The sequence below is a fragment of the Amblyomma americanum genome, chromosome 8 (assembly GCF_052857255.1).
Source record: "Amblyomma americanum isolate KBUSLIRL-KWMA chromosome 8, ASM5285725v1, whole genome shotgun sequence".
Classification (NCBI taxonomy): domain Eukaryota; kingdom Metazoa; phylum Arthropoda; class Arachnida; order Ixodida; family Ixodidae; genus Amblyomma; species Amblyomma americanum.
The window spans coordinates 110998157-111012254 of record NC_135504.1 but is presented as its reverse complement, the minus strand read 5'-3'; the positions used below and the strand labels follow the sequence as shown (position 1 = coordinate 111012254).

At 49.4% G+C, this 14098-nt stretch overlaps 1 protein-coding gene across 6 annotated transcripts in view; it reads right to left on the bottom strand.

The window, feature by feature from the left end:
- Positions 1 to 14098, bottom strand: part of sick (sickie) — a 959410-nt gene that overhangs the window by 292538 nt on the left and 652774 nt on the right. Inside the window, exon 1 of one of the 6 annotated variants that reach the window (XM_077635301.1) lies at positions 6765 to 7893. The exons of the other annotated variants lie outside the window; for them this stretch is intronic. Within the exon in view, the coding sequence (XP_077491427.1) occupies positions 6765 to 6807 (43 nt within the window). The 5' untranslated portion in view covers positions 6808 to 7893. Of the gene's footprint in view, positions 1 to 6764; positions 7894 to 14098 lie in introns of those variants that run through there. 6 annotated transcript variants of the gene reach the window in all.

The window sequence follows — 14098 nt, the reverse complement described above, 5'->3', positions numbered from 1 at the left end:
CGCAGAGCATCAAAATATACAAAAATGCTTATAATAAGAACAAAAAAATTAAAGTAACAAAAGCCAGAAAAAATTCGCAAGAATTCGCTTATTCAAAGATGCAATACATTACGTTCTCACCTGAGAACAGTTTCACGAGCTTTCCTTACGTTTAATCATACAGCGCGCGTAGGTATCAGTAAGGGGAAATTATTTCCTTTTATTCCACGCCCAATTTGAGAAATGTCAGGGACCTCATTGGACACAAGTCACAGTACTAATATGTGTGTGTGTGTGTGTGTGTGTGTGTGTGTGTGTGTGTGTGTGTGTGTGTGTGTGTGTGTGTGTGTGTGTGTGTGTGTGTGTGTGTGTGTGTGTGTGTGTGTGTGTGTGTGTGTGTGTGTGTGTGTGTGTGTGTGTGTGTGTGTGTGTCTGTCTGTCTGTCTGTGCGTGTGTGCGTGTGCGTGCGTGCGTGCGCATATATATATATATATATATATATATATATATATATATATATATATATATATATATATATATATACACACACACACACACACACACACACACATCTTCCCCGGGAACGCTGGGGCGGGAGAGAACGGGGTACGTTTCCTGCCACGAAATCCATAGATAGCTTATTTAAGATGCGAGTTTCCCACGGCTGGTAACAGCCACTGCTGCCCGGCCACCTGCCGGAAAGCAGCCGCAGACGCCCGCCTTGCGAAGGCTCATTAGCGGAACAAGCCATGCGGCACGGCGGCTGCAGTCCTGCTCATTCCTTTGTTGCGTACGGGCGAGGCGTAGTGTACACTAGCTGCGTTGTCGAGACGGTACGCTCTGTGCAAAGGCGCAGCTTTGCACACGAATTCGAAAGTATAGCTCTTGGAGGAAGCCCCGAAGTTAAAAGGGCGGCTTAGGAAGCCAGTACCGACAGGTCCAAGAAACCATTTTCAACGAATTATTTGGCAGGCGTATATAGCAGCGGAAGAAGGAAAAAATTATGAGATCGCTGCGGCACCCGCATTGGAGGCAAGCGTCAGCAGTGACGCCTCCTAGCCCCTCTTTGCCGAAGGTAATCAAGTTCCATCATTGCCCATTTTGAGTTTTCAAACTTGGCGTCACGCTTCGCTTTCAAATTTGGCGCCACGCTTTAGCTCCGCCCACTTCCAGTGTTTTCAAATTTGGCGCCACTTCTGCTCTGGCCCCGCCCACTTTGGGGACATTTTGGCTCTAATTAATAGCCTAATTAACCCACCTTTACCATTTTGTCACTTGCACATCCTCTTTCGACGTTCTATCCGAAGAGACCATTCTTTTTTCCGATATACCAACTAGTTCCTCCGTTACAGTACCGAGATTATCTAGTCCACGCCGAAATCGCCTACATAGTCTTACAATGCTTACGCATTAATAAATAGGCAATTGGGGCTAGTTGGTCAAACTCAGCAAGATGTATGACATCGAAACTGCCATGACCCTGTGTGCCCGCCCACCTTTATTCCTACAAAAAGCTATTTCCTCCGTGAAAGTAGGCGCTCGTTCTCTTCGTCGTCTTTCTCTGTCCCGGGTCGTTCTTTCAAAGCTAGCGCTATCCATTGCAAAAACGCAGTTCAGGCACACGGCATACGCAGCGAGTACAGACGTGAGCTGGCTTGTCCAGAGCGCTCGAGCTTTGGCATGCGGATCAAAAGTCGGAGAATTTTAATGCCAGTATAGTGGTTTGCACGGGGAATCCTTGCACTCGAGCGCTGCCGCATAGCTACACGAAGGAGAAAAGCACTAGCGCACTGCCCGCAACAAATCAGTCGCTCTAAGATTTCACGCTCTTTGTTCCGCAGCACACGAGTCCAGAGCTCTGGAAAAAAGTGCTTACTTCTGTACATAGCTTAGGAGTAGCTTATCAACTACGTCAGCCGCCGCGGTGGCTGAGTGGTTACGGCGCTTGGCTGCTGGCCCGAAAGACGCGGGTTCGGTACCGGCCTCGGCGGTCGAATTTCGATGGAGGCGAAATTCTAGCGGCCCGTGTACTGTGCGATGTCAGTGGACGTTAAAGAACCCCAGGTGCCGTCGAAATTATTCCGGAGCCCTTCACTACGGCGTTCCTCATAGCATGAGTTGATTTGGAACGTTAAACCGCCATAAACCAACCGGTCAATAACGTGAAACTGAAAGATCACTATAGTCGGACGCTGCAGTGCAGTTCCGCCTTCATTCGTGAGCACCACACACCATTCCTCTGCGATACGAAAGTATACTCTTTTTGAAGCTTCGCCTGCTACCAAAACAAAAAGCTAATCAAAAGGTGAAAACGTAATTGCTTCAACTTCGATGCCCCTGGCGTGCTGAATACGGCGAAAGACAAGCCCATTGGCTCCGTTCACTGCTTGATTGGTTAGCGAGGCGCACGCCACCCTGGGACGAATACGCCTATATAGGACTAAAAAGGAAATAAGCTGTCCACTTCCACACCCCTTCATAAAAGGGAGTAGGGCTCATATTTGATCTGTTCCTTTGCGTTGCATGGCATACAACGCCGCTATACCACGTGTCACTCATTGGTACTAAACGTGGAAAACTATTTACAATCAAATCAAACAGCTTTTCTAGGGCTTCTGACGCATACAATTTTCCTACAAAAAAAATTGTTTGCGAAAAAACCCTACTGCTGCCCTGCTTCCACATGTTTGAAGCATTAGTTCCGTACCCGATGAGCCGCATATACAGCTCCATGATTGTTCTCGAGAAGAGTTTGCGACAAAGCATTTTGCATATCGCCGTATAATTTTAGCCGTGTTATTTTGCCTATATGCTGTTTAGTGTCCTTCGCTGGGTCTGCATCCAGCGCTGGCACATGCAAACAGAGCAAGGCGACATTAACAAGAATATGCAATGAACTCCTATGCGTCAGCAACGATGAACGCATGATCTTCAACTGCGCGGAACAGTGGATAAAGCGAACCGCACATTTCCTTCTTGCAATGTACAGCCCGGCGAGCAATTGCACATACATTTGCCTGTTATGGCAAACTGTCGCTACTCATCTGTCTTCTGTTCACTGCGGCGTACCCGACACGGCAGTTCTTCCGCACAACCCGCTCTGACAGAAAAAAATAAACAGAAACAAGTCAGCCTCGTGCCCGGCGGTCCCGGCTTGAGAGCGCAATATTTCTCCGGTGTGGAGCGTTGTATTGTAAACCATAATCTGACCTGACAGCAGTTCATACCCGTGTGAATATATTGCTAGCACGTGCTAAGAGTTCGAACAGAAAGCAAAAAAAAAAAGCGGAACCTTTCGCAAGGAAAGCGAGCCCTTCTGTTTTTCTCCAAGTCGCGCGTGTTTGCGTGGGGGGGTGAAGGCGACACTGCGTCCCGTAAAGCGACTTGTTTTACACTGTCTGCGATTACAGGGACGGACACGCAGTAAATAGTGAGAGGGAACGGGCACACATGCGTGGGCAGGCAGGCACACAAGTCGCGAGAAAGAGGTCCTTGGCGGAAGTCCCACCGCGCGACCGTTGACGCCTCGGATATTTATGCGTCTTCGCACACAGGAGCTGACAGATAAGGCTCGCGTGGTACTGCAATTTCCCCTCGCCACAGAAGGGGGAGGGGGAAAGGGGCTGCGGCCGAGAAGACGACTTTGAAAGTGAAAAAAAAAAGGAAAAGTAAGGTGCGTAAAAAACGAAGAAAGTGTAGATACGAAACTCGAGGCTGGTAGATTGCGAGAGGTCGCGGGGACGCAGGCCGCCGCTGTCTGGTGTCGCAATTAAGTTAACGGAAACCGCGGATAACACGAAGAAAACAACGAGACGCGCGCATAGACACGCCGCCTGCAGCTGCGGGCTCAAGCGTGTCTCACGTTGAATGAGCGCGTCCATGTGTCAGCGTGACACGTCGCTTATGGTGCCGTGCGCAGAGCGTCGTCATATGTGAAGGGAGGGCGATGGCGTTCCGTACAGCCCTTGGCAACGCTGCCAAGGAGTGCACGGAACGCCACCGACCGTTCGGCGCGACACGTGCCCCGTTGGACAATTTAATTTAATTGGTTTTTGGGGGGGAAAAGAAATTGCGCAGTATCTGTCTCATATACCGTTGGACACCTGAACCGCGCCGTAAGGGAAGGGATAAAGGAGGGAGTGAAAGAAGAAAGGAAGAGGAAAGGACGCCTGTCTCGCATATCTCGCTGGACACTGTACCGCGCCGTAAGGGAAGGAAAATCCCTTCCCTTACGCCGCGGTTCAGGTGTCCACCGAGATCCGCCATTTTTCACTCACGGCCGGCGCCGCCGACGGCACCGGCGTTTCTGCTACGCGAGCTTCTTAACGCTGTCGCGTTAGAAAATGCCACGAAAGAATTTAAATTAACTGCTTACAAACGATTGCTTATAAAACTGGTTGGAAATTGATTTTTTGGGGAAAGGAAATTGCGCAGTATGTCTCACATATCAGCGTATGAACCGCGCCGCAAAGGAAGGGATAAAGAAATGAGTAAAAGAAGAAAGGAAGGAAGAGGTGCCGTAGCGGAGGGCTCCGTAATAATTTCGACCACCCGGGGATCTTTAACGTGCACTGAGATCGCACAGCACACGGGCGCCTTAGCGTTTTTCCTCCATAAAAACGCAGCCGTCGCGGTCGGGTTCGAACCCGGGAACTCCGGATCAGTAGCCGAGCGCCCTAACCACTGAGCCACGGCGGCTGGTACGGTGGTGGAAATTATTCCGGAGCTCTCCATTATGGCACCTTTCTTCCTCTCTTCTCTTAGTCGCTCCTTTAACCCTTCTCTTACGGCGCGGTTCAGGTGTACGCCGAGATGTCTGACATATACTGCACCATTTCCTTTCCCCAAAGACCAATTTTCATTTTGTGGGAGTGAAAGAGGCGCCGTAGTGGAGGGCTGGAATAATTTCGACCAGCCGGGAAGAAAGATACGTCGAAAAACGGGCGTTCATATATCAAAGCGGAGAGGACAGCGAGGCGACTGAAAGGGATGGTGTATAGAGATCTTCGGTAGAAGCAGCTGTGAGAGGATGAAACATCGGGAAAGGAGCAAGTAGAGAACCCTCGTTAGCAAAAGCGGCCCCACATACACAAGCGGGATAGGCTGAAGGTATACAGGAAGAAGAAACAATGGAGCAATTTGCTGGTAAAACCAAAGCGGGCGATAAACATAAGCACAATTCGAATAAACAACGCATCCCTCACTGGTCGAAATGTCAGCCGCAAAGCGACACAAAAGGAAGGCTGCACGGGGTCCTGCAGCGTCGCGCGATGTTGGCGCCATGAGCACCGTGAACAAACGCCAAGCTCATTGTTCTCGCTCCGTCTATTTCCAGAGGGCGAACAGGTGCCGGCGAAAGCGAGGGGGCGAGCACACGTACCCTGTGCTATGTTCGCAGGGCAATATTTTTATATTTATTGCGTGCGCGGAGGCAGGGAAAGTATGCGTACACGCTGAATGCAATTGAGATCACGATGCAACTGCCAAGCGCTAACACAGCTACTCGCAAAGCGGGCAGGAAACAGCAGTTTTTAACGTTTGTTTTATTATTATTATTTTTTTCGGACAGTCCTCTTTAGAATAACGGCGAGGGTTCTTGGGAGTGCTGCGAAGCCTTTAGCGTCGAATGAGACGCCGGGGCCTGTCATAAAATAACGTCGCGAGCTTTTGTTGCGATTAATTAATCGCCCTGCAGTTTTTATTGCCAGCATTAGGCCAGCGTGTCAGAATTACGCGAGGCGCGCTCCAGTGAGAATATTTTATTACAACCACGCCGCAACCGGGCGCTAGGAATAATAGCTGCAGTAAAGAATGGATGCTTTGCTATGCGGCGGTTTACCGCAGGACGGTAGCAGCGCGTTGGCGGTTGGATCGTATAAATTGTGGACGTGCAACAGGCCATATCATGAACCAGGATTTTCACTGTCTAAACTGTCGTGGATGTGGAAGGATTAAGAGTTACGATGAAAGAAACCGTTCTCCAAGGGCAATGCTGCCAGAGGACGGCGCAAATAAAATGACATCTGTGACTACATTTTCCCTGAAATATTTATTTCTTTGTCTACCGCTTACGCGTTACGGACTGCAGCACTGATCGTTATCGGCTCGGTAGTAGTAGCAGTAGTAGTAGTAGATCTATTTGGCAATATTATACAATATGCCTCCGAGGAGAGGCTCGATTATTCGGAGGGTCGATTAGGGTGTATCAATCAATCGAGCTCACCCTTGAACGAATCAATCGAGCTCCACCCTTGAACCGACACATATATATAGGTCTGGCGTATTATTGCAGGCCTTAGTAGCTTAAGAAATAGTAAATTAAACTTTATCGCCAGCATCACTTTCAGCTATATCAGTTTTTACTGCTGACAGCGCGGCGCGACTAATGTAAACCAACCGGTCAAAGAAAATAAAAAAAATAACCGCAGATATATAAACTCTGGTTAACGGACATTTTCTTCTGCCTGGACAGATCTACCGTGACACTACACCGTGTCGATGTTGCAGCTTGACAAGCACGCCGACAAACGAGTTTGATTTGCATTGAATGAAACCAAAATACTTACATCGGTGTTTGTTTTGCATTGAACAAAACGAAGCTACTTCTTTGTGTGGACTGAAGCAACCCCTCCCACGATTCTCTTTTTGCGCTCTGACGCTCCCAAGTCGAAACAAAATTACTATGCCATCATCGCGTGCGTTTGCTCGTGTAGGTGTGCGGGTTCAAGCACGTGCTGCAAAAGAATCTGATAGGCAGTAGACAAAAAAAAAATAAAAGAGCTCACCCGTAGGCCTCCTGATCTGTCTCCTTTGCACGACCGTGGCCATGCTTGTCGCGTCGGCTCGGCGATTTACAGTGACGAAGAAAGTAAGTCACCCAGCACAGATGTCGTCCGGAATGGGGCAACTAAAATTGGCGCCCCGACGCCGTCAGCTTGACACCTGACGTCAGCGCACTGGAGGGAGATAAACGAACATCCAACGACGAATCTACACAACAGTCGACACACGGAAGTGGGCGACGCCGGTTTCGGTGCCCAGTAGGTTTCGCTTCCGACGCAAATCGGAAGACCGCGCGCGCCCTTCCGTTACGTCCAGGGGCAGACGAAAAGAGATGAGCCAGCGCGTGCAGGCGATGCACTCACGACCGGAAGCACGTCACACTTCTTGGGAATAACGGGCAGATATGGAAGAGAAATCCAGCAGGTGTTTGCAAACACGCTCGACATTCACAGCTGGCACAAGGGCACGCAGACAGAAGCAGCGGCATTCGAGCCGCCTCGCTGCAGCAGAAACAGACGGAACGCGTCGTCGTATTCGCAGTGCGGTGCAACGCTCGATACGTGACCGAAAAATTGAACGCAGAAACGGCTCCCTACAATCCATCACACGGTAGAGAACGCGATGACAGCCGCCGTCGCTGTTAGGCGTCGGTCACTTCGTTCGGTCTCGTCATCGACTTCATCGAGACGCCAGGCGTGAGCGCAGAAGACGCCACACGCGATGGCGTGCAAACGACAACTTGCTCCCGCGAGTCGAGCGGGCCGCTTCAGAGCGGTGACGTCACTTCCGAGAGGGCGTCGTCACACGGCAGAGCAGACGACGTCGACGGTGACAGCTTCGTAGCGGCGGCAAATCGGACGCGGGCGACGATACGGTGCATCCGAAAGGAAGGTTAAGGTCGTCGCCGTCGCCGCGCGCGACATGTGGCGAACGCCGCCGTTTCCGACGACACACTGGGCGCGGCAATCTCGGGGACGGTGTCCCCTCCAGACAGAAGGCCAGGGATTGTATACTGCGGCGTTCAGAAACGGCAAACGCAGATGCCGCCGCGAGGAGACAGACACGCACGCAGTCACAGCCCCACACTTGCGCACGCGCCTAGCTACCACGCGCACACAGCCGCGTCGGAAGGCTGCTGCCTACTACTGTAGTACTCGCTCCGGGACCTCGGAACGGCATACGCACCCTTCTCGCCTCGCTAAGAAGTCGAGAAGGAAAGAAGAAGGGGCTAATGTTTTCTTTTTGCCTCTTGCGTCGCCGCAGCCTCTCGCCACCTCTCGTCACGATCCCCGCCCTCACCCCCTCCCCTCGTCCCCCTCGCACATACATCGCGGGCAACGGCGGTTATGTAAGCAAGAAGTTTCTTTACGCTTTCGGCACACCCGCGCCCGCCGAGACGCCGCGGCGCATCGCACGTGACGGGATAAAAACTGTCATTTAGATCGTTTCCTGCTGCGTTTTGACGCCCCGCGGGGTATTTGGTGCCGCCGCTGAAATCTGCCGCTGCTGCAGCCACAGCAGACGGAAAGGACGCCGAGCAGACGGATATACGAGGCGAGCAGACGGGTACGCGTTAAGCAGGCGAGCAACCGATACGGAGCAGACGATGCAAAGGAAGCCTGACGGCGCTCCAGCGCTGCCTCGCTTTGGAGAAGGCTTGGGGGACGCGAGTACGGTGGCGGGGCAATAAAACACGCCCGGTAGCGCTCCGGTACAGCGGGCTGGAAGACTCTTCGCTTTCGACGAGGAAATGAAAACCGTGCTGCCTCTTGCGTAAGGATTCGCTCCCATTTTGGCGTTCTCCCGGCGTTGTTCCTTCTTGTGTATAGTTTCTTCCTTTTGCTTCTGGAGCCTGCAGAAGCTCACAGGGAGTATTTCTCTCTGGCACGCCTAGCTAATCCCCGGCAGGTAGCCGGATATAATAAGAGCCTTGCGTATACGGGTCCTAGGGAGTACTATACAGGGTTTTTAAAATAGATTTTTGGTGTTAGAAGGGCGTTTTTTTTTTTTTCGCCATAGCATTGTTAGCGGAGTAGTAGATCAAAATACAGCTAAGAAGTGTAAACTAGCAGGCTGGTTAACTAAAAGTGAATAGTGAACTTTTTAGCTATTACAGTTAGGCTTCTCAATTATTGATAGGCGTGTAGCCCACCGTAATTGATCTCCATATCCGTTTTTAGAATTTCAAAAACGCCGTTACCCTTGGCGCTGTAAAAATTGATTTTGAGCAAAGGAAATACCGCAGTAACTGTCTCACATATCTCGGTGGAAACCCGAACGGCATCATAAGGGAAGGAATAAACGCGGGAGTGAAAGAAGAAAGGGAGAAAGAGATGCCCTAGCGGAGGACTGCGGAACAATTCCAACCAGATGGGGAACCCTCGCTGCACAGGTTGACGGTCCCATTTTATCAACTTTCTTATCCCTACTTCCTCCGCATTTGAGCCTTGTTCATTTAGTATGGGTTCCCGGCCACAGCAGTGTGACAGTAAATGAGATTGCTGATAATCTCGCAAAGCCTTCCCTCAGCGGCCCCGTGTTGCCAATCATCCCGGCTACAGCCTACATTACAGCATCTAGATTTCGGCGACGTGTGTTTTTAAGCACGCAAGACACATCACTTTTAACATCGGCGGATTATGAGCACCTTAAATATTATTGGAACAGGAAAATGTGTTGCTCTCGGCCGCTTGAAGTATCTCTGACGAGGCTGCGCTGCCGCATCCCCCCCCCCCCCCCCCCCCTAAATTTCTATTTACACAAGTCGGGTTTGGCGCTCTCTCCCCTTTGTGCATTTTGCCGTGAGCCTGAATCTATTGAACATTTTTGACTGTATTGTCGCCGATTCAACTCACTGAGAAAAAGGTTGCTGGAGGGGCCCTTGCAGCATCTTGGCCTTAGTTTGAGCAGCCCGCTCTTGCTATCATTTGGCGCCACCACATTTGGGTTCAGCCACAGATGTGTTTGTACAGCTTTTCTAAATTTCCTGATAGAATCTCACCGACTGCCTTGCTAAGTGTTTCAACCTTTTCTTTTCTATCAATAATTACATTTTGACTAAATCATTAATATTTAATCACTCTATTATTTTTCTTACAATTTTAAAATCAAAACACTCATCCCTTTTCTGTTCGTGACGAAAAATTCACCGGTGTTATGCTCCCACGTGCTTTTCCTTTTTGTTAACTGCGTTCAGGTGAATAGCCACCCGATTCTTGGCCGATCCCCCAGTGTGGGTATGTGCCATCTTTTGATATGCTAACAACAACAACAGATGGGGATCTTTGACGTGCACTGACATCGCACAGCACACGCGCGCATTTTTGCGTTTCTCCTCCATCGAAACGCGGCCACCGCTGTAGGGGTCGAACTCAGGAACTGCGGCGCCGTGACCCAACAAATTTTGGCTATTTCGACGAGTTACACGAACTGGAGAGGTTGCTTCGCCTGTAAGCTCCTCGGAAGCGCATGCCCTTTGCGCGTTGTGGCGAGAATTTGTTTTGCCACAGCGCCGAGGGTAACCGGGTTTTCGAAATTCTAAAAAACTAACATGGATATTACTTACGGTGGGCTATATGCCTGTCAGTAATTAATGAGCCTAACAGTAAAGTTATAAAAAACTAACTATTCGATAATAGTTGACCAGCCTGCTAGTTAGCATGTCTTAGCGATATTCTGATGTGTTACACCACTGGCAATGCTAGGCCGAAAAAAGCGCTCTTCTAACTCCAAAAACCTATTTTTAAATATTGCGAAAAGTCCCAGATAAACACGCTGTATGTACAGACCTTTTGGGACTAACGTCAACAGTTCCAAGTATTTGAGTTCGTCCTTTTTCTTCTGAAAGCCTCGCCCAGCGGCGACGCGTATGTACTGGCGGCTCAGTGGCCGCCGTTGTACAGTCGTCAGCTGAGGTGGGCAACCTCATGAGGTTGACCTCAACCTCACGTCGTGAGGTGAGGTTGAGGGGAGGTCGGAGACGGCTCGAAATTTTGTGAGTGGTGTCAGCAAATCAGACCTCAACCTCACGCGTGAGCTTGAGCTTGAGTGAGATCGTCATTCAGTGAGGTGGAAATTTTGAGGTCGACGCTTTTTGCAGTTGCCGCGGCTACCTCCGACGAGTGCCTCTTCCGAAGCGGAGATGGAGCGCACCACCGCAGTGTTCAAGCGATGACGCTTGGGGTTCGGTTTCATCTGTTTGGACAACAGGATGCCGCAGTCCGCTCATAGCTTTCGGTGCTGCGCCGTAATGTCCGTTCAGCCCGAGCCTACAGGAGGACCCACCCCTCTGGCCTTCCTGGAATGAGTGCTGCTATCAAGGCACGCCACCCCAACTCTCGTTGCACCGCTGGCGTAGCACCAGTAGCTGCCTGCGGGTCGGCTCCAAAAAGCGCTCAAAGCACATAACTCACGTTGACCCGCGGTAGCTTTGTTTGATGCCGCAAACAAATGAGTTCAGTCCAACAAGCACCCAATAAATTCGTCGCAGCGCGGATGGTCCCGAGCAAGACTGCTTCGTGTTCATGCTCGTTGCCGGCACTGACGTCATGGCTCTTGCCTTGCAGTCGAATAAAGGGGACCCTGCTGTACATTACAAGCTGACTTAATAGAAAATGGAGCAGTCGCCACAGGCGAGAGAATGTGATTGAGGCTGTTCCTAACAAGGACACCTGCTGATTTGATAAACCGGTATAACACTGCCGAAGCATTTCATCGGTGTCTTCCTCGTTCGAATCTCACGCTACTTCTGTATATTCCTGTTCTGTAATGCCAGCAGGTGAAAATATAATTTCACTTTTATATCTTTCCAAATAACCTCTCTTTGGTCTCCTGTTCCTTGATCCTTCTCGGAAATTCACATATTATGCCTAAACACCGCAGCACGGGGCGAACGTACCAGCATAGCGGTGTTAAAGGGGTGAAAAAAATCAAAACTATAATGAATGTATGGTGATGTGGTAGCTGAATCATTTTCCTTTTTTTTTCAATGAAGATGTATGAATAGAAGTGATTACGTGCTGGCGCTGTGCTGCTGAGTCTCTGTTCCAGACCTTTTGATATGGCCTTTTATGGGGCACGCTGTTCGCTTATGTTTATAGTGTGCGATTTTTTTGTTTGCATGTTTGTAATCATTGTGTTTTTTCTTTTCTCGTATGGGATCAGTTAGGTTGGCGGCCTGCCTTGCAGACGATCAGTCGCTACCCATACCGTCATCTTTCCTTTAAGTATTTTGCAGAGACCCATCGTTCACCTTAAACGGTTAGGAGAACGCTCACGCGGTGCTCGCGGGTAAAAGTCGAGGGTGCCGGCGTACCACTGATCAATTCAGTTTTGAAGGACAATAAGTGATTGACTCAAAGCGGCCTGTCTCACAGACTGGTTGACGAAATGGTACCCGGAATTCTTTGCAGGCGTATGAGTATTTAGGCGATGTCCCCCCCTTCGTTAGGCTGGGGAAAAGATTTCGCTGCGGCGAAATTTGAGCGGAGAGCCGCGGTGCTCTTGATAGAGAGAGCAGTTCAAGCTGCCCACTCTAGGCCAGTTGTTTTGATCCGTGTGATTCCAATAGCCGGCACAGCGTTGGAAGACGTAATCTAGCCCTTTCTTGCAAAATGCCGCGGGATCACCGATTCATCAGAAAATTCCCAAGATTTCGAAACCATTACCAACGCCACCTGGAGGGAAGTGGTGGAAACGGAGGATGGTCTTGATTTCCCAGGAACATCAACATCATCATCCTTAATTTATAGCTGCAGGTATTTATATTTTCCCGCACAATAATTGTCTTCGGTTGCTAGGTAATGTACGATATTTAATCAATATTCTGGCAACATTTAATTTGGTAGCGGTATATTGTACTTCCCCAGGCTCATAAAAACACACTATTAGCATCATCATGATCATCGCCACCATTTCGAGGGTCAACGGCATGGTGATACACATGAGAACTGGCGCGTTTACCTGATGGACAATCCGAAGGTCATTAATATGGACTGCGTTGTGTGCACTCTTTGCAATGCGTCATGCGCTCATGTGTATTACTGTGGGATCCATATGGGTGGGTGGGGGCCTGGCAGGAAGCGAAATTACATCGTTGTCACGTGACTAGGTTTGAAGTCACATAAATCGTTGTCGCGTGACCAAGGATGACGCCGCACCAATACGATGGCATCCCTAATTATACAAATTAATATTACCATCGATTAATTATATTAATTAGAACTAGCTTCAATTAATTATGTGACGTCATCATCTTCGCCGCGTGACTCGTCGGCTCGTGACGTCACATGGTACCGTTTTTTGCGGAGATGACCTTGATAGTAAGCCATCTAATGCTTTCGCATTAATAAAAAAAAGCCACTCGCTTCTACGCAGACAAATACAACGTGCCTCTGCTGGTGTACTACAGTCGCAGCTTGTTAATTGTTTTCGAAGGCAGCATACAGAGACTGAAAGGAGCCTTTGCTGGGTGGCAAAATTATTATCTACGCTAGTTCTCTCGCTATGCCGGATACAGCTAGAAAATCGAAATATATATACTGATATGCGTCTGCCTAGCCGTCGCATTGGAAAGTGCATCGGCGACCAGTTTCTTTACATTCGCTAACTATTCTCAAGCCTAAAAAGAGTATAGTGAATACCTCCCCCCCCCCCCCCCCTCTCAATTTCTGGTAGATGGTGTAGAAGGGCTGTGTTTGTGATTTGCCGGTTAGTGTGTGAATGAGCGAGAGGCTTCCAATACCAGCAAGTATACACGAAGATGGTTGCCGAGTATTGACGCTCATAAAGTACTCTCCGACTTACTGGTGGTAGCCGCGTATGGGACACCACTGCCCGCACGCCATAAACTCTCCGAGCGTTCATCCCAGATTATGAGCTTCTCCTATTGCATGCACATCAATAGTCTGTACACAATTTGTTAAATAATACCATCACCATTTTGGCTTTCCTGCCTCACAGGTTTCTCAGAATTGTTTTTAACTGAAAAACTTCTTAACCGTTTTTTGTTTGTTTTCTGAGGTCGAGCGCCCGACCTCAACCTCACTATTTGAGATTGAGGTGAGGTTGAGTGAGGTTGGCAGTGGCCTCAGGAAACGTGAGGTGAGGGCATCTCAGGAGACCTCCAACGATGTGGTTGACATTGAGTGAGGTCGGCAAATTTTTTTTTGAGGTTCAGGTGAGGTCGAGATTTTCGAGATCAAATGCCCACTTCTGGTCGTTAGCAATATGAGATGGAACACAGGATTGATGTATTGATTACTTCATAATCATGCGTGACAAAGCCAGTTTTCTTACTTTTTTTCGAACTACTTTTCCTCTTGACATATAATATCCA